Source organism: Muscardinus avellanarius, assembly GCF_963383645.1.
Source record: "Muscardinus avellanarius genome assembly, chromosome: 11".
NCBI lineage: Eukaryota > Metazoa > Chordata > Mammalia > Rodentia > Gliridae > Muscardinus > Muscardinus avellanarius.
Genome location: NC_137797.1, coordinates 80,822,712 through 80,843,124, shown reverse-complemented (window position 1 = coordinate 80,843,124; position 20,413 = coordinate 80,822,712). Strand labels below are relative to the sequence as shown.

At 38.5% G+C, this 20,413-nt stretch overlaps 1 protein-coding gene across 2 annotated transcripts in view; it reads left to right on the top strand.

Moving 5' to 3' along the window:
- The window catches only part of CNTN1 (contactin 1), a gene marked incomplete at both ends in the record, with an annotated part of 193,938 nt that overhangs the window by 146,341 nt on the left and 27,184 nt on the right, over positions 1-20,413 (top strand). The window contains 3 exons of one of the 2 annotated variants that reach the window (XM_080705114.1): positions 501-687; positions 2,934-3,046; positions 4,319-4,483. In XM_080705114.1, coding sequence (XP_080561240.1) covers positions 501-687; positions 2,934-3,046; positions 4,319-4,483 — 465 coding nt within the window. The remainder of the gene's footprint in view (positions 1-500; positions 688-2,933; positions 3,047-4,318; positions 4,484-20,413) is intronic. The other variant, XM_080705115.1, reaches the window with a different exon arrangement.

The following is a 20,413-nucleotide window of genomic DNA, read 5'->3' as shown; positions in this document are numbered from 1 at the left end:
TGGTTCCCTATTTTGTGTTTTTGTTAGTAAGTATCTTCACTGCTTTGTTTTTCTTGCCAAGGAGCTGCCTTTTTGGTAGTTGGTTTTTGACTGTTACAGCTACTGAGATGCGCTGCATCCCATAGTTGCCATTTTATCATAACCATGGCACATATATAAAAAGGTCACCTTTACATTTTGAAGGTAAATCTAATGCACTGGAAGTTTTTGGCTTCTTCCCTGGCCCTCTCTCCTTTTTCTTTCCCAAAATAAAACTCTCTTTTGGTCAATGTAAAGCTATTTCAGCCAATTAGGCAAAGTTTTGATTTGCTTCTGACATTTTAATCAGATTTGTATATGTGCTTTGCCATATTCTAAAACTAATAGGAGAGTAACATCATAATGTAACATTTGAGAATATGATACTCATACAACACTAGTATACTAGCCAATGGAAAGAACTTTTCACAGCTGAAGAGTCTGAGGCATAGTATAATATTGCTCATCTTGGATGTTTGCAGATTCGATACTGGGCTGCCCATGACAAAGAAGCAGCTGCACACCGAGTCCAAGTCACCAGCCAAGAGTACTCAGCCAGGCTGGAGAACCTTCTGCCTGACACCCAGTACTTTGTGGAAGTTGGAGCCTGCAATAGTGCAGGCTGTGGGCCTCCAAGTGATGTGATTGAGACCTTTACCAGGAAAGCACGTGAGTGTCACATTTTGATTATAGTCTTTTCAAAACTACCTCTTGACTCAATCATGGTGTAAGCATATTTGAGGGAAATTTTCTAGACTAAATGTCTGAGCACATTTTGTTTCCAATGAGATCTTTTACAGTCATGCAAGATTTCTTTTAAATCATTGATAGTTACTGTTGGTATTGCTTTTATACATTCAATATTATTTTAGAGCAATAAAAATTAGAGAAATGCCTTTTGTAAAGACTGTCCTTCAAATTTTTCACCATTAGCTTATAAACTTGTCTACATTCTGTATTTATGATTTTAAATGTTTTTTTAGTAATGTAGCCATGGTACAAGGAAATTAAAATTCTCATTTTTCTATGATTGATTTATAAAATTCAATCATTGAATAATGAAAATGTAAATTAAATGTTATAGCATTATGGTTATTTTCTCATTATTGTATGCTTTTATTTTTCGTGTAGCAAGACAACCTAGTCTGCTCAAATTTTCTCTTCATTCTAATATCTCCAGCTTCATTTGATATCTTTCTTCTTAAACCCAGTTGAATATATGAATAAGGAGAATTTGTATGCAGGACACCAGGAACTTTTACAATAATCTTTATACATGATTACCATTAAGGTTTGCAAACTTATGGAATTCACTGGGGACAATGAATCTCTTAAGGAGTTGGCAGAACAGAATAGCCAGACTTTGGGGTCAGATATGGGTTTGTGATCTTATCTTCTACTTACTTAATGTATAACAATAGACAAATTGTCATATCTCCTTAAACCTCAATTTTTTAATTTGTCAAAGAAGCATACATTTATTTGTTTTTCTTTCCACTTAGTTATCAGAAATATACTCTGTGCCTAGCTCTGTGCTAGGTGGTAAGGATGAAGAAGAAAGCAAATCAGACCTGGTAGGACCCAGACCCTTAAAGCAATCAAACAAAACCTCTAGTAAATAGTTAGTGTGCTCATGCTGATAGGACAATAGAATAAGTAAAGAGAAAATTGAAATTGACATGAATAGATCATGTCCTGACTGTAGGTAAAAGGTCTTTGAGAATATACTATCTGGGTGAGGACATGGGTGACATGTGATAAGGGCCCTCTAGGTGACAAGCTGGGGGAAAAGTAGTGAAAAGTTACACGATTAGAACACCATAAAATATTTTGGCTTCAGAAAGATAAAGAGGGAGAGGTGTACTGGGGCCAAAATATAGAGGGCCTAGTAAGCTATAGTTTGAGTTCTAAGCCATAATTTGAGTTCTAAGTGTAATAAGAAACCATTGAAAGATTTTAAGGAAGAAAGTGGTACCTAATTTATGCTTTTAAAAATATTAAATATTAAAAAATATTAAAAATATTAAAAAATATTCTGCCCTCTAGGTGGTGAATGGAGAGCAGCAGGTTAAGAGTGAAAGTAGAAAAGCCAATAGGAAGCCATTTCACTAGTTGAGAGGTTGGAGAATGGCCAGTAGAAAGTAATAATAAAAATAGAATTGGAAAATTTTCTACAGGAAGACTTAACAACTTATTGCAACTTACTGCTCATTGGAGTGTTCACAATGAGTGGCTAGAAGTATGAATGCCAGATCTTTCCTTGATAAACTGGAGGTTTGGTTATGTTATTTGCAAAAAGACAAGAAAAAGTTATAAGAGGCAGATTTGGGTGTACATGGCAAAAGTTTTGTCTTTATTATATTACATTTGAGACATCTTTCAGACATTCAAGTAGAGAAAGGCAGTTGGTACATACATTTAGAGGTCAAGCAAGAGATTGCAGCTGGAGAATATAATTGTGTTTAAAGCCTTGGGCCAGACTAAAGAACTAGGGAAGGTCTACAGACAGTGTAAAACAGTATGTGCAAAATCAAATTCTAAGTCTTTCCAACATTTAGAGTTTGAGCAGAAGACAGGAAGCTAGCTTAGGATGAGTAATGAGAAAAAATAGCAAGTGAAAAAAAAAGAAAAATCAAGATAAGATATCATGAATTTAAGAAAAGAACAATAGATTCAAGGGAAAAAAAATAAACAAAAAGAAAGTCAACTCTGTGGAATTTTCCAAAGATGTTAAATTTGAAAAAAATTGAAAAAAAAAAGGCAACTCATTTGACCAAGTGAAAGTGATTGGTGATCTTGAAAGCAGCAGATTTCAGTATCATTATCATCAGTATTCTAATTTTTGATGCAGTGAAATTTTTCAGAACTCAGGTTGGATATGGTTATCACTGATTGCTTCTTAATACTTTTCACAGCTCCTAGCCAGCCACCAAGGATCATCAGCTCAGTAAGATCTGGTTCACGCTATATAATCACCTGGGATCATGTTGTTGCACTATCAAATGAATCTACAGTGACAGGATATAAGGTATACAAAAGATTACAAGAGTTGTCTTCACACAGTCTTCATTATGAAAAACAGTGGTTTGTAATTTCTGCTGTTTCAGTGACACCCATTCAAGTTTCTTATTCTACCTGTATAACAGATTTATATGACAAGTCTTATGATAATTTCTGAAATAAGAAAGCATCTTTAGTAAATTTTAGGAAATTGCTGTGTCAGATAAGACAGAATAACTGTCTTAAAGAATATAATTGCGCCGGGCGTGGTGGCGCACGCTTGTAATCCCCGCGCTTGGGAGGCGGAGACAGGAGGATCGCGCAGGTTCGAAGCCAGCCACGCTGGCGTAAGAGACCCTGTTTCTAAAATATAAAATAGGCCTGGGAGTGTAGCCCGGAGGTAGAAGGGCTTCCAGGAACCCCAGTACCACCAAAAAAAAAAAAAGAGAGAGAGAATATAATTGCTTAAAAATTGTGCTTAAAGAGAAAATACACTGAATTCATTTTTGTTGACAATGTTATGCTAGTGTTGCTAAGTACACAGAAAACTAAGAGTGAAAATATTATTTCCATCTATTCTCTATATCACCTGGTATCACATTTTTGTTAGGACAATATAAAAACACTTAGAGAATATTTTAGATTATTTCAATATACTGGAACTTTCAATTTATATTTGTTTATTTATTTATTTACTTATTTGACGTACTGAGGCTGGAACCTGGGGTCGTATCTCTGAGCTACACCCCAGCCCTATTTTCCATTTATTTATTTATTTATTATTTATTTATTTATTTATTTTGCAGTTCCAGGGATGGAACCAAGGGGTATTGTACCTCTGAGTTACACCCTAGTCCTTTTTTTTTTTTTTTTTTTTAGTTTTTTAAATTTTTTGAAACAGGATATCACTGAGTTGTGAAGGGCCTCGCTAAATAGTTGAGGCTGTCCAAGAATCGCGAGCCTCTGGTCTCTGCCTCCCAAAATGCTGGGATTACAAGTGTGCACTACCACATCCAGCTTAATTTGTACTTTTTAAAAGACACATTTCCTTTCATCTTTTTTATTTTTAGTTATTTAAAAAAATAAAATTCATATGCTTATGGGACATCCTCCTGATAAACCAGAAAATAGAAGAAGTAAAGTTCTATGAATTAAAAATAGCATGAATTTCCCCTCCAATTTTAAATGTGTTATTATTTTTGTGAATACAAGTGTAAGCATACTTGTTCTGATTTTAGTATTAGGGCATTAGCTCATTCCTATGATTTTATGAAGCATTTATATTTTGGCCCTTCATTAGGTTCTCTACAGACCCGATGGGCAGCATGATGGCAAGCTGTATTCAACTCATAAACACTCCATAGAAGTCCCAATCCCCAGGGATGGAGAGTATGTGGTAGAAGTGCGAGCACACAGTGATGGTGGAGATGGAATGGTGTCTCAAGTCAAAATTTCAGGTAAGCCAGTCACTTATGCTACATTTGTGTAAGTACCTGTATGTCCCTTTGCCATGAGGCTTTCCAGAAGTAAAGGTAGAACTGATATTCACATCAGTGTCAATATTTCCCTAAGTATATTTGAAATATGAAGTATACCCCGAAACTTGATATTTATTTTTTATGACTCATAAACGTACATTTGCAACACAGTACATACCTGATTGCGGTAGTTGTTACATAATTGTTATATGTTGTGTATCTTGAATATATTCAATCTGTATTTAAATAGTTTAAAATTAAAAGTACATTTAAAATGTCAGGCATGGTGGTACATTTCTGTAATCTCAGTACTTGGTAGGCTGAGACAAGAGGATGGGAGGTTCAAGGTTAGCCTCAGCAACATAGCAAGACCCTCAGCATGTTAATGAGACCCTGTTTCAAAATTAAAAATAAAAAGGACTGGAAGTGAGCTTAGAGGTAGAATTCCCTGGGTTCAATTCCTAGTACCACTCACACAAAAAATATAAGGCATCAAAATAATATGTAATACTTGACAGTTATTTAATAATATTTATATTCCTCTTATATCAAAAGTATCTCTACTGTACCATTTGTAATCCTCCTCTAACCGTTTTCTTGTCTGTATACATTGATATAGTAATAACATAGAAAGATGGTAGATAGCCGAGAGTGGTGGCACACACTTGTAATCCCAGCGCTTGGGAGGCTGAGTCAGGAGGATTGCATAGGTTCAAAGCCAGCCTCCACTATTTAGTGAGGCTCTCAGCAACTTAGTAAGACCCTGTTTTCAAATAAAATAGAAAATAGATCTGGGAGTATATCCCGGAGGTAGAAAAGCCCCTCAGTTTTACCCCCAGTACCATACAGAAAAAGAAAGATGATAGATTATTTTTCCTTTACCTTGTCCTTCTCCCTGTTTCTTTTAGGCTTTCTTTTTCTTTCCTGCAAACTCTTTTCTCAAAGTATTTGTTAATTTTAAATATACACATATCACATATATTTGAGAAAAATTAATTTCCTTTTTCAGTCTGTAACACTTTATTTGATTTTTAAATATTTTTTTCTTGTTCTATCTGCATGATTTGAGTTTCATTGTACTGAACTAAAACTGATGTTAAATTTAGAATTTTGTGAAAAAATATAAAATACTAGATGTTAAATTAAAGAAGTTTTTTGTAAAAAGTAGACAATTTATAGTTAAATAGATGAATATGTTTTTATGTTTTATACTAAAGCAACAAGAGATTCTTTAATACAATGAGAAATAATTATATATATATATATATATATATATATATATATATATATATATACACTTTTTTGGTGGTACTGGGATTCCTGAAAGCCATTCTATCTCCGGTCTACACTCCCAGACCTATTTTTTATATTTTTTATTTGGAAACAGGGTCTCTTAGCCCAGCGAGGCTGGCTTCAAACCTGCATGATCCTCCTGTCTCTGCCTTCCAAGCACAGGGATTACAAGTGTGAGCCACCATGCCTGGCTAATTTGATAATTTAAATGCTACTTTCCTGGTTATGTATGCCATATGTTTATAAAACTTACCATAATATATACACATTTTTTCAAATTATAATTCATTGGAGAATACATTTAAATTTGGATGTTTTTGTTGTTGCTTAAGTACTATTATTTCATCTTTTTTGAACAGTTAAAGATTATAGAAATCTAAAAGAAATAGAAAATAATCATGTGATACTAAATATAGCAAAATAATTACTGTTCATTTCAACATTCTGTCTATATAAATGTAACTTTACATATTTTAGTTTATTTGAATATATTATGTCATATCCAACTTTTATCAATTATTATATGGATATTATCTGCTTAATTCAAGATTTTTTAAAATTCTATTTAAAATAATTCATAAAGGTGGGTACAGTGGCATATGCCCAATATCTCAGTACTTGAGAGGATTACAAGTTCAAGACCAGCACAGTTTAACTTAGTGAGATCCTTTTTCAAACACAAAAACAAAACAAAACAACAACAAAAAACAAATGGAACATTGCAGCTTAGATGTAGAACATTTCTGGATTCAATCCATACTAGCACAAAATGAATAAAATAATATATAATATTCTTTCAAGCAAATGTACAAATTTATCTAGCTTTTTCAGTTTTTTCTATCTTAATACTTTTTGCATACATTTTTATAAAATAATTCTTCTAGACCCCGTGGTCCGGGCCCCTGGGCCCCTGACCCTGGGAGGGTGGGCAGGCACTGGCAGGGTGCCCCTAGGTGGACCCCTCTCCACCCTGAAGGACCCCGTGGTCCGGGCCCCTGGGCCCCTGACCCTGGGCGGGTGGGCAAACGCTGGCGGGGCACTCCTAGGCGAACCCCTCTCCACCCAGAAGGACCCTGTGGTCCTGGCCCCTGGGCCCCCGACCCTGGGCGGGTGGGCAGGCACTGGTGGGGCACCCCTAGGCGAACCCCTCTCCACCTGGAAGAACCCTGTAAGGAAAGAAAAGAAAAAGAAAAAAGGAAAATATTGGAGAGGGGTCAAGGAGGTGGCGGATGCCAGGATACTGGAGATGCAGACAAAACTTGTCCAAATGAACTGGAATTATTGGAAAAATTCCCCGCTAAGGAGGACTGCTTCTTCTCTACATTGTTAAGAATCTTGGACATCACCTGTAAGGAGAGAGACTTTAGCGGAGACTAAGGAGAAAGGCGGTGCTGAAAGCGGTCTCCGCGTTGGCGGTGGAGAATTGTATTCAGGAGAAGCAGAAATCGGAGCCTACCAACTATATATATATATATATATATATATATATATATATTTTTTTTTTTTTTTTTTTTTTTGGAGAAATTACACCAAAGTTTGAATGCTACTGTCGTGCATGCTTAGAAAGACTGGACAACATTCAGAGTGGAAAAAGAGCTTGGGAAAGATTTAAAATGGTGGAGGCAGTGGCAATGGCAGTGGCCAGTACTCAGGGGAAGCAGAGATCTGATACATTACACCTGGAACCATTGAAGTAATGACCCCAGAGGCACAATGCTACCACCACCACGCACCCTCGAGAACGTGCGACAAATAGTTGGACAAAGAGGGTGCTCGGATTAGAGCCCGCTGAGGGGTAAGGCTGGGGACGGACACAGCAAAGCTGGGATCAGAGCCTAACCTGAGGCAAGACCGGTGCTGGGGCCTCTGAGGCTGGGATCAGAGCCTGCCAAGGGGTTAGGCCAGTGCTGGGGACAACGGCCGGCATTGGAGCCTTCCGTGAGGCAAGGCCATTATTGAGGCCTCTGAGGCCAGGATTGGAGCCTGCTGAGGGGTTAGGCCAGTGCTGGGGCCACTGGCTGGCATCAGAGCCTTCTGTGAGGCAAGGCCGCTACTGAGGCCTCCAAGGCCTGGATCGGAGCCTGCTGAGGGGTTAGGCCGATGCCGGGGCCATCGGCTAACATCGGAGCCTGCCGTGAGGAAGGCTGGTGCTGGGGTCTCCGAGGCCAGGATCGGAGCCAGCTGAGGGATTAGGCCGGTGCTGGGGCCAACGGCCGGCATCGGAACCTTCCATGAGGTAAGGCCATTATTGAGGCCTCCGAGGCCGGGATCGGAGCCTGCCAAGGGGATAGGCCACTGCTGGGGCCAGCGAGGCTGGGATCAGAGCCTGCTGCAAGGCAAGGCTGATGCTGGGGCCTCCGAGGCTGGGATCAGAGTCTGCCACGAGGCAAGGCCAATGCTGGGGCCTCTGAGGCCGGATCAGAGCCTGCCGAGGGGTTAGGCCGGTGCCGGGGCCAACAGCCGGCATCGGAGCCTTCCATGAGGCAAGGCCGTTATTGAGGCCTCCGAGGCTGGGATCAGAGCCTGCCAAGGGGTTAGGCCGGTGCTGGGGCCAGCAAGGCTGGGATCGTAGCCTGCTGAGGGGTTAGGCCGGTGCCAGGGCCACTGGCCAGTATCAGAGCCTTCTGTGAGGCAAAGCTGCTATTGAAGTCTCTGAGGCCGGGATCGGAGCCTGCCAAGGGGTTAGGCCGGTGCTGGAGCCAGCGAGGCCAGGATCAGAGCCTGCTGCAAGGCAAGGCCGATGCTGGGGCCTCCGAGGCCGGGATCAGAGCCTGCCGAGGGGTTAGGCCAGTGCCGGGGCCAACGGCCGGCATCAGAGCCTTCCATGAGGCAAGGCCGTTATTGAGGCCTCTGAGGCCGGGATCAGAGCCTGCCAAGGGGCTAGGCCGGTGCTGGGGCCAGCGAGGCCGGGATTGTAGCCTGCTGAGGGGTTAGGCTGGTGCCAGGGCCACTGTCTGGTATCAGAGCCTTCCGTGAGGCAAAGCTGCTATTGAAGCCTCTGAGGCTGGGATCGGAGCCTGCTGAGGGGTTAGGCCAGTGCTGGGGTCAGCGAGGCTGGGATCGGAGCCTTCCTTGAGACAAGGCCGGTGCTGGGGTCTCCGAGGCTGGGATTGGAGTCTGCCAAGGGGTTAGGCCGGTGCTGGGGTCAATGGCCGGCATCGGAGCCTTCCGTGAGGCAAGGCCGTTATTGAGGCCTCCGAGGCCAGGATCGGAGCCTGCCGTGAGGCAAGGCCAATGCTGGGGCCTCCGAGGCTGGGATCAGAGCCTGCTGAGGGGTTAGGCCTGCGCCGGGGCCACTGGCCGGCATTGGAGCCTTCCATGAGGCAAGGCCACTACTGAGGCCTCCAAGGCCTGGATCGGAGCCTGCCAAGGGTTTAGGCCCATGCCGGGGCCATCGGCTAACATAGGAGCCTGCCGTGAGGAGGGCCAGTTCTGGGGCCTCCGAGGCTGGGATCGAAGCCAGCTGAGGGGTTAGGCCAGTGTCGGGGCCAGCGAGGCCAGAACCAGGGCTTTCCGTGAGGCAAAGCTGCTGCTTGAGCCAGCGAGGTCTGGATCAGTCCACTGGGTAGCCAGGCTACAACTGGGGCCGTCAAGAGTGGGGATTGGTATTTGCAACACGGCATGCACAGAGAATTATCACAGAAAATTAAAACCAGATGCTTCCCCTAATCAGCAATAACTAGGAGGAAACAGGCAAAGGAAGTGGTCGAGCTATAGAAAGGGCCCTATAGTGAAGCAATTAAGGTGACCAATCAGAGGGTATGGAATAGGGGAGGATGGAGCCTCTTTAAAAAGCAGGAGGTACATAAACACATGTATCAAAAGTTAATCACCAAACAGGCATGGGATCGAGGGAGGGGGAGGGAATGGGATGGGGACTGGATGAGGGCTAATTGGATGATGTGTGCTTGTATATCCTCTCAAGTCTTATATTCCAATGTGATATATGATTACAATAAAAATAAATTAAAACAATAATAATCCTTCTATTCATTACAATAATGGCATTGCCAACATTCTTTTATTTATCCATTGACATTCTTATCACTGTTTTATATGAGTGCACCCCTGCAATTTTATTGCCCTTGCCAGTCATTGCTAATTTGATAAAAGTACATAGTATCTTTCTTATTTTGAAACATTTTTATTTATTTATTTATTTTATTTTATTTTATTTATTTTTATTTTTTTTTAATTTTTAATTGAACATAAATGGTATACATTTAAACTATATTTGGGGCTCTCTCCCCCCCTCCCCTGTTTTCCCTTCCCTCCTCCCATTCAGGATTGTCCAGGGTAACCATGCCATATTCATAATTTTACACATATTTGGATGTACACCCTCATTAATCAAGTTTAGTTTTCCTTCTCCCCTATCTTTTCATTCAAGCTTTGCTGGTATTTCCCCTCCATTACCTGGAGTACCACTGGTATCCTCTACGTTCCCTAGTTTGGGCATATTAGAGGGAACATATGTACCTTCTCCTTCTGTGCTTGGCTAATCTCACTTAACATAACGCTCTCCAGGACTTTCCATCTTCCTGCAAATGATATTATTTTGTTCTTTATGGCTGAGTAGAATTCCATTGTGTGTATTTCCCAGAGTTTTGCAATCCATTCATCTGTTGATGGAGACCTGCGTTGGTTCCATATTTTGGCTATTACAAATTGTGCTGCTATGCACATAAGTATGCATATGTTGCTATAGTTCTCTGGATTCAACCCTTTTGGAAAAATACCCAGGAGTGGTAGAGCTAGATTGTATGGTGGATCTATTCCTAACTTTCTTAGGAATCTCCATACAGATCTCCATAGTGGCTGAACTATTTTGCACTCCCACCAACAGTGTAAAAGAGTTCCTCTTTCCCCACATCCTCGCCAGCATTTGTTGTTTGATTTTTTTATTTTTGCCACTCTGACTGGGGTTAGATGGAATCTCAGTGTAGTTTTGATTTGCATCTCCCTGATGGCCAATGATGTAGAGCATCTTTTCATGTATCTATTGGCCCTTTTTATCTCTTCTTTTGTGAAGTGTCTATTTAGTTCATTTGCCCATTTCTTGATTGTGTTGTTTGTTTTGCTAGTGTAGAGTCTTTTGAGCTCTTTGTATATTCTGGATATTAGCCCCCTATCAGAGTGGTGGCTGGTAAAGATCTTTTCCCATTCTGTAGGCTTCCTCTTTAGTTTATTGATAGTTTCCTTTGATGAGAAGAAACTTTTGAGTTTGATGCTATCCCACTTGTTAATTCTTGCTTTAATTTTCTGAGCTTTGGAGGTTTTGTTGAAAAAGTTACTGCCTGTGCCAATATGTTGTAGTGTTGAACCTATGTTCTTTTCTACTAACTTCACAGTCTCAGGTCTAATTTCTAAGTCTTTGATCCATCTTGAGTTGATTCCTGTGCATGGTGAGATATAGGGGTTTAGATTCATCTTTTTACAAATGGTTATTAGCCAGTTCTTCCAGCACCATTTGTTGAAAAGGCTGTCTTTTCTCCAGTGTATGAGTTTGGCCCCTTTGTCAAAGATTAATTGACTAAAGATGTGTGCGTTTGTTTCTATATCTTCTATTCTAATCCACTGGTCAGTGTATATGTTATTGTGCCAGTACCATGCTGTTTTTACTACTATTGTTCTATAGTATAATTTGAAGTCTGGGATTGTGATGCCTCCTGCATGTTTCTTATTGCTGAGAATTGCCTTGGCTATTCTGCGTCTTTTCTTTCTTCATATAAAGTTCATGATTGATTTTACTAGGTTTCTGAAGAATGTCACTGGTATTTTAATGGGAATTGCATTGAACCTATAGATCAGTTTTGGCAGAATGGCCATTTTGATTATGTTTATTCTGCCTATCCATGAGCATGGGAAATCTTTCCATCTTCCACGGTCTTCTTCAATTTCTTTCTTTAGTGTTTTATAGTTTTTGTTGTAGAGGTCTTTTACATCTTGGGTTAGGTTTATTCCTAGGTATTTTATTGGTTTTGAGGTTATTGTGAATGGAATTGTTTTCTTTGTTTCTTTCATTGTGGATTCATTGTTGGCGTAAAGAAAAGCCACTGATTTCTTTAGGTTGATTTTGTATCCTGCTACTTTGCTGAATTTGTCAATCAGCTCCAGAAGTCTTTTTTGAGTTCTTTGGGTCTTCCAGATAAAGGATCATGTCATCTGCAAATAAGGATAATTTTAATTCCTCTTTTCCTATGTGAATTCCTTTGATTTCCTTCTCTTGTCTTATTGCTGCAGTAAGAGTCTCAAAAACTACATTGAAAAGGAGTGGTGATAGTGGGCATCCTTGTCTTGTTCCTGACTTTAGAGGAAATTCTTGCAGTTTTTCCCCATTCAGTATAATGTTGGCTTTGGGTTTACAGTATATTGCCTTAATGATGTTGAAGTACATTTCTTCTATCCCAATTTTCTACAGTGTTTTTAACATAAATGGGTGTTGGATTTTGTCGAATGCTTTTTCAGCATCTATTGCTATGATGGTGTGGTTTTTGTTCTTGGTTCTATTTATGTGGTGAATAAACATTTTTAAATTCCAAACTTTACTAACAAGACACCTTCTTTATTTTTGCTTGTTTGTTTAATCCTTCATTCATTCCAAAGGCAAAGAGGAATTATTGTTTATAGCTAGAAATGCTCTAACTGTAATACTAATACCAGCATTGTTATGAAAAGTGTTATGTTGGTAAATGTTCACCCATCAGTTGAGAATGGAAAAATGCTGGGATTACAAGCATGCGCCACCACTCCTGGCTCATTGTATACTTTCTTAGAAACCTAATACATACTCAGACTATTTTTATCTTTGTTTTGTCAACTAATGCACAATTCTTATGAGTTTCAGAACTTTTAGAATCATTTGTCTCAGTCTAACCATAAATACACAGAAAACTGTAGAATTGATATTATGAAATGTCAGCTCTTTGTAGAATTTGACGTTTTAGAATTGTCTTGTTGAAGTTCTGATGTATTTGCAGTTTGCTTACATATTTGTAATAAAATAAGCATGCAAAGAGAAATTTCAGGACTTGTTGCAAATTTTACTCAAGGCTCAGAATATTTTAATACAAAAAATATTTATTTATTTATATTCACTGAGGATTGAAACCAGGGGCATTCTACTTCTGAGCTGCACCAGAATCTTATTTTTTAACTTTTTAAAAACAGTTCCTAACAAAGTTGCTGAGAATTTTATCAAGTTGCTGAGGGTGGCCTCAAACATATGATCCTTCTCTCTCAGCCTCCTAAGTAAGTACTTGGATTACAGGTATGTACCACCATGCTCAGCCTATCCTGCCTTTCTTAAAAACACACTTGTAATCCCCATGCTTGGGAGACTGAGACAGGAGGATCATGAAGGTTCAAAGCCAGCCTCAGCTGGCTTAAGAGACCCTGTTTTCAAATAAAATATAAAAAATATGTCTGGGAGTGTAGCCTGGAGGTAGAAGGCCCCTGGGTTCCATCCTCAGTACCACCAAAACAAAACAAAACAAAAAAACAAAAACAAAAACCAAGATGTTATATAATTTTATATAAAATTAGTAGCTTTGTAAATGTCCTCTGTCATATAGTGAAAGGAGATTTCTGTGGATAAATTACCCATTTGAGTATTTTACTTTAGTACATTACTTAATACTACAGGTGAATACCATTTTTATAAACCTATCACCATAATTTAATGAATTATACTTTTTATTAAAGCAACCACACATTATTCAGATAATTCTATGTCTACAATCATCTTGGCATAACCATTTTTGCTATATTTTGTGTAGAATCATGTGAACAAAGTGGATAAATCTAAATTCCATATTTCTAGGTTAACAAATTTATGTATACATTATCTTTAAAATATGTATCCCCTATATTACCAATGAATTTGACTAACATCTCAAAGACTTTCCCATCTCTACAGCTATATAGAACTCTTATTTTTGTGGTAACTGTGAACATGAAGGAGAAACAATATTTTGTGAGTCCCTCAATTAAAAATTCCAGGGGTGATTCAAAACACTAATAATTGATAATATCACTCCTTAAATGCTCCAGCCATTGGTGGACAACTCCCATCTCAAAAAGTTTCCATGGTCTTATCCATTTGTTCTTCTGAAGCTTTGAGCTATAGCTTGAAAAGCACGTTTCCACTATGTCATGCAATACACAGCATCTCTGCATGTAAAATAATTCTCGCTCTTCCTGACTCTTCTCCAAGGTTTCTTTTAGCCATAGCAAGTGTATACAACAGCCCTGGTTGAAAAATTCCTCAGTGTAATACACAATAAAGACAGAAAGGAAGCATATAAATAATACTCCAAGCTTTACTTCCTAGCAAAATCATTTTGATTTAATGAAATACAATCTTAGTCTCTGGTGATATATTTTAATATTGTGGAGTACAAATAGTTGATTTGTCCCCTTTGGTAAAATAAAACCTTCTCAAGATATAACAGAAAAGCCAGGTGTGGTGGTGCTCACTTGTAATTCCAGTGCTTAGGAGGCTAAGACAAGAGGATTGCACAGGTTTGAAGCCAGCCTCAGCTATTTAGTGAGACTCTTGGCAACTTAGTGAGACCCTGTTTCCAAATAAAATATAAAAAATAGGTCTGGGAGTGTATCCCAGGGGTAGAAAGCCCCTTTGTTCCATCCCCAGTACCACACACACAAAAAAAATATAACAGATATCCACAATATTTTTATTCTGTAGTAAGGTGATTTATTCAATCAATACCTGAACACTGACAGTTGTTGAGTGGCCTGCTATACTATTGATGAGGCCATCTGAAGCCTGCATTCTAATGGCTATCAGAAAAATAATGAACTGAGAAGCAATTAAAGTAATGAAATAATTATATACATGCAATACAATTACAAGGAAAACAGATGGTTGATGAAAAATAAGGGTGATTAGAATTGATTTGGCTAGAACAATTAGATCAAGGCTCTCTGTGATGTTTATGCTGAAATCTAAAGGAAAGAAACCAGTCATATGATAAAAGTGGGGATAGCCATCTCAGGAGGAGGCAATGGCAGGAAAGAGCTCATCACCTTCAGGAGGCTGAGTGGATGCAGTGTCAGTACTTGTCTTAAAGTTGCAGTCATGTGGGATGAGGATGGAGAGATGAGAGAGCAAAGCTATGAGTTTCCTGGCTTTGTTTACACATCAGACTCAAAAAACCACTCTCAGCTCATTCTAATTCTTCCCTCACTCCATCTTCAAGGACTATTGTCATAAGTCTGTATTTTCTTTTAAGATCAGTCGAAAAACATCAGCATGCTTTCAGAAGAGTGATGCAAATCCAAACACCCATTTTACAAACAGTCTTTCAATTCATCAGTAGGTTTAATTAGTAGATCACAGATTTCTGATAAATCCTATAATGCCTGAACTAGTTTCCAGTAAAATTGAACTCAAGATATAAAGTTATAGGTTACTATAAAGTTCCTACTCTATTAATGAGGATTCTTCTCCTTCCTTCCTTCCTTCCTTCCTTCCTTCCTTCCTTCCTTCCTTCCTTCCTTCCTCTTTCCCTCCTTTCTCCCTCCTTTCTTCCTCTTTCCTTACTTTTCTTATTCTCCTCCTTCTTTCTTTATCTCTCCTCTTTCTCTCTTTTTTCCCCTTCCTTCCTTCCTTCCTTCCTTCCTTCCTTCCTTCCTTCCTTCCTTCTTCCTGCCCTGGGACTTGAGCACAGGAATATTATACCACCAAGCTGCTCCCCAGACCTTTTTATGTTTTATTTTGAAACAGGGTCTCCCTAATTTTCTGAGGCTGAACTAAAATCGCTGATCCTCCTGTCTCAGCCTCCCAAGTACTGGGCTTACAGGTTTACCCCCACTGAGCCCAGTTTAATAGTTAGATTTCTATATAAAAACAATGAAACATCTCTAAATATTTTAATCAAACACTTAATTGGTCTTTAAAAGAAAGCAAAACATTTTATATGATTGTGAAAGTGACTGACTAATGGCTCTGAGGAAGGCAAAAATCACAGCTCAAGGAAATGCCTGCTGGTGTTCTGGCTGCCTACATGACCAAGTGGGAACTTGGAAGGATCCCAAGACACTGGCTCAACCTTATCTCTAGCATCACTGAGGCCCACAGGCTGCCCACCTCTGCTTTTATAGTCTTTTAATTTTCTACCTAGCACCTCTTGAAAAAGAGTGGAAAAAGAATCTGGGAAATGTAATGTCTACTTTTAACCTAAGAGATAGAGAGGAGAGCATTGAGAACAGGGGAAATGGTAACAAGATTCCAAGTGAAAATGCAGCCCACTTTTTCCAAAAATAAGCAGGTTTGCCTGATAACCATCCAAACAGATCAAGAGAATCTGTCCAAACATTATTTTTTAGAAACTTTAATGAATGGTAAAGAAGAAGTAAAAGGAAAGAAGAAAGAAAAGAGAGAAAGGAGACCAGTATAAAGAGAAACAAAGAAAAAAAGAGCTCTTCCAACTGGTTTCATAGTATAGAAATAAGTATTTTTAGATGTACCATTAAAATTAGAGGACAAAAGATGGCAGACATTGATATAAGATAATGAAAATATTTTAAAAATATTTACCCAAGAAATTGAAAAAATAATTAATATCACTTGATCATCAGGATTCATAGGTAGTGGTGTAAGCCCTACCATCACTTACTCCCAGTGTTTTCTTTGGTAGCATCATAATGGACACTTTGTACATAGATTCTTTGTTTGCCGGATTTCTGATTTTCATAGACTAAATTCCTAGAAGCTAAATCACCAAATGTCATGATCCTTTAAGAACATGGCATATACATGGCCATTGCCATATTATCCTAAAGGAAATGCTAATATTTTATCATTAGACAAAATTTTCTAGCATTTTTGTTTAAAAAATATTTTCTAATTCAGTAAAATACTATTTCACAATTTGTATCACTTTTGAGGTAAACATTAATATATTGATTACCTATTTATAGTTCCATTTCTGAAGTTCTATTCATGCCCTTTGCTGGTTTTCAAATTAATATCTTTCATTAAAATTTATCATCAATTTATAAAGATTATAGATATTTTCATGCCATATTTGTAGAAAATATTTTTCCAAAAATATTTAAATATTTTTGTTTAAATGTAACTGATGATTTTATGCATAATAATGAAATTCTGTTTTAAGAATTCCTAAATATTTAATACTTAACATAAATAAGAAATCACAAAATAATACCCATAAGTTCATTCATATGAAGTTCTAAAACAAAAAACACTGAAGCAATTTCTTAAAAAGTTTTTTTATGTCATGTGAAATTTTCCCCAAAAGAGAGTCCCTAATGCAAAATTTAGTATAGTATACTTCTGAAAGTGAGTGTGGCAATCAGAAGAAACTATTGAGCTTGTAGCCAATGTTATTTCATGTCTAGAAAGTATACAGGCAGTTTGTTTTCTTGATTTTGAATTATGTTCTTATTTTCTGTCATTTTGTGTTCTTTCTTCTGTTTGGTAGCTTGTTCTTTCTTCTTTACTTAGATGCCCCACTGATCAACTTCCTCTCTTCTCTGGTTCTGAAGTCTGCTTTTTTCCTCTTTACGGTTAATTTCTTTAAGTATTTTTCTCTAGTGTTGGCTTTGAATTCATGAATTTTTTGAGATTCTGTTTATCTTGAAACACTTTTGTTTCTCCATTAATTTTGAATAATAGTTTTGCTGGATATAGTAGTTTTGGTTGGAAGTTGTTTTCTTCCAGGGTCTGGATCACATCATACCAGTCTCTCCTGGCATTCATGACTTGCGTTGTATAGTCTGCGGTGATTTTTAATGTTTTGCCTCTATATGTCACCTGTCCTTTTGTTCTCACTGCTTTTAAGATTCCTTCCTTGGCCTCTTTGTTGGTCATTTTGACTATTACATGGCATGGGGAGGTCCTTCTTTGATCTTGTCTTAATGGTGTTCTGTATGTCTCCTGGACATGAAGATCCAAGTCTCTTTCCATGTTTGGCAATTCTCTGAAATTATTTCTCTGAAGAGATTACGAATGCCCTTGGTCTGTACCTCTATCCCTTTTTCAATGCCTTTTATCCATAAGTTACGGTGCTTCATGTTATCCCATAGTTGTATGTTTAGGTTTTGTTGCTGTAATGACTTTTGTATACTGGTGACTGTGTTTCCATTTTAGATGAACTGTCTTCTAACAGTGATATTCTACTTTCCATTTCATCTAATTTTCCAGAATTTCTTTCTATTGCTGTCTTCATTTTATTTATTGATTCTTTCATTGCATCCCTGACCTCTTTCTGATTTTTCTTAGTATTTCTAATTCATCTTTTATCTCCTCTAGACTTTTTTTTAAATCCTTTCATCATATTGTAGATCAAGATTCAGAATTCCCCTTCTTGCATGTCTTATAGTCAGTATTCATGACTTCTTCACTATTTCTGGTTCTCATATTTTCAAAGTTCTCAGGCCTGTTTTTCTGATGTCTTCCCATAATTTGTGGGTATTATGTTTAGCCCAGTTTTAGTAGTAGGAATTTAGAAGAGTCAACAGTTAAGCAGCACTTTTTTGAGTGGTGAGGGTTGGGTGATGGTGGCATAACTAGGGTGATAGGTGCAGAAGTCAGGTAAGGTAGAGGATATAATTAGGTTGTGGAAGAATTTAAGTATAATAAGGTTGAATCAGGTTAAGAATGGGAGAAGGTTAGATAGTAGGACTCATATTTATTACAATATTTAAGTATGGAGATGTGAGAAACTTTGTGTATTAGACAAAGAGATACAGTTAGGGGACAGAGAGAAAGTTTTGAGGGAAGATAGTAGACAGTCTAAATTGAAGACTTTTGTAGAAGTAGTGGGGGGGGGAGCAAACAGAAACAGAAAGAGTGACCAAATAAGGTACAAAAGCTAACTATTATATATCAAATATAAACAACAACATTGACAAAAACAAAAATAGACCACCAAGAGAGAATGTAAAGGGTTAAGAAAATAAACAGGATAAAAATAAAATAAAATAAAATGAACTAGGAACCGTGTGAGATGAAGTAAAAGACCTGAAAAAGAAATCAAAATAAAAATAAAAAAGAAGGAAAAGAACCCACAAAAACCAAAAACAAACAAACAAACAAAAAACCAGTAAGTCAAAAAACAAAACAGCAAAAAAGATAAACAAACAAACCAAAGAAGAGTCCTACTACTTTTATGAATTAACTTCTGGAGTATATTCCAATGTCTCCTATTTTCTTGAAGGAACCCCTTGTGGCCTTGTGCAGGTATTGTTCCTTAAGCACCCCTCCTGTGTCACTGGAGTTGAACTTGTCCTCCTCGGGGCACACTGGCGCCCACAGTTATCGGCGTATCTGTTGATACTCACTGTGTACCCGCTGGGTCCTGTGGCTCATCTGAGCTCACGCTATTACCTGGCAGCCTAGTCTGGGGCTCTGAAGGGTTGTCAGCTCTTCCATATCCCACTGATACTCCGCGTGTATGGCAGGTCGGGTTCTGGGTCCTGAAGGTCTCCCTGGGCCTCTGCGGGTGCCATGTCTGGTGAGCAAACAGTGCCACTCAGGTGTTTGGGTGAGCTCGTAGCTTAAGATGTTGGAGCTCTACGGCCACTTTCAGACTCTTGGGTTTTTTTTCCCACACAATTCTCGGGCTGTTTGAGCTGTTTGGGCTGTTTGGGCCAGTGGCCCATTATGGCGCCGGTGGCCACCTGGGTCTGCAGCTCACTTGTGCTTTTTTGTGTGTGTTGAGGTGAATCTCACAGGTCAGAGATTACTGATCTTCTGCCATAGTCCCCGAGTCTGTTTTGGGGTATAAGCTGAATTTAATTTGTTTATTAAGATGCTGCCTTCTCAGTAGTTGAACTTAATTTGCTTCAGCTAGTGAGATATGCTGCATCTCTCCGTCACCATTTTCTCCTCCTCCCCGAATTATGTTTTTAAAAAGTACTAATTGGTACAATTATTTCAATGTTGTAAAAGATGAAAGGAGGTCGAAGAGGTTGAATTTGGATTATAGAAGCTGTCATAGTTTGCTAGGACTGTCATAATTAAGTACTAAAGAGCTTCCATTCTAAAGGAGGAGGCAGATATAAATAAAGAAGTATATAAATAAATAAGTAAATATCAGCATATGGCATTGTATCAGATAGTGGCGCCATCTGGCAATAGCTGAGGAAAAGGGCACAGGGCACTTGCTCTGCTGAGGTAACACTGTGGAGGGGAGGTGGATAAAGAGTGAAGTTGAGGTCATCTGTTTTCAGTAAAAGTGGTAGGGAGAGCTTGGGATGCTGAGGGAACACTGTAAAAGAAAAAGCAATGATGTGAAGGAATGGTCTATACAGGTATCTGTAGCAAAGGAAAAATATAGTATCACCAAAACTGGGAGTGTGTTTGGATATTCAAGGAACAAAAGGAGACTCGGATGGGGGCAGCCAAGCAAACAATGGGAGCAAAATTAATGGGCAAAATAAGATGAAAAAGTAGGTGTAATCTGATTCATAGAGTTCTAGTTAAGGGCTTTGAATTTTATTTTATTTTTATTTATTATTATTATTATTATTATTATTATTATTATTATTATTATTATTTTGGTGGTACTGGGGTTCCTGGAAGCCCTTCTATCTCCGGACTACACTCCCAGACCTATTTTTACATTTTTATTTGG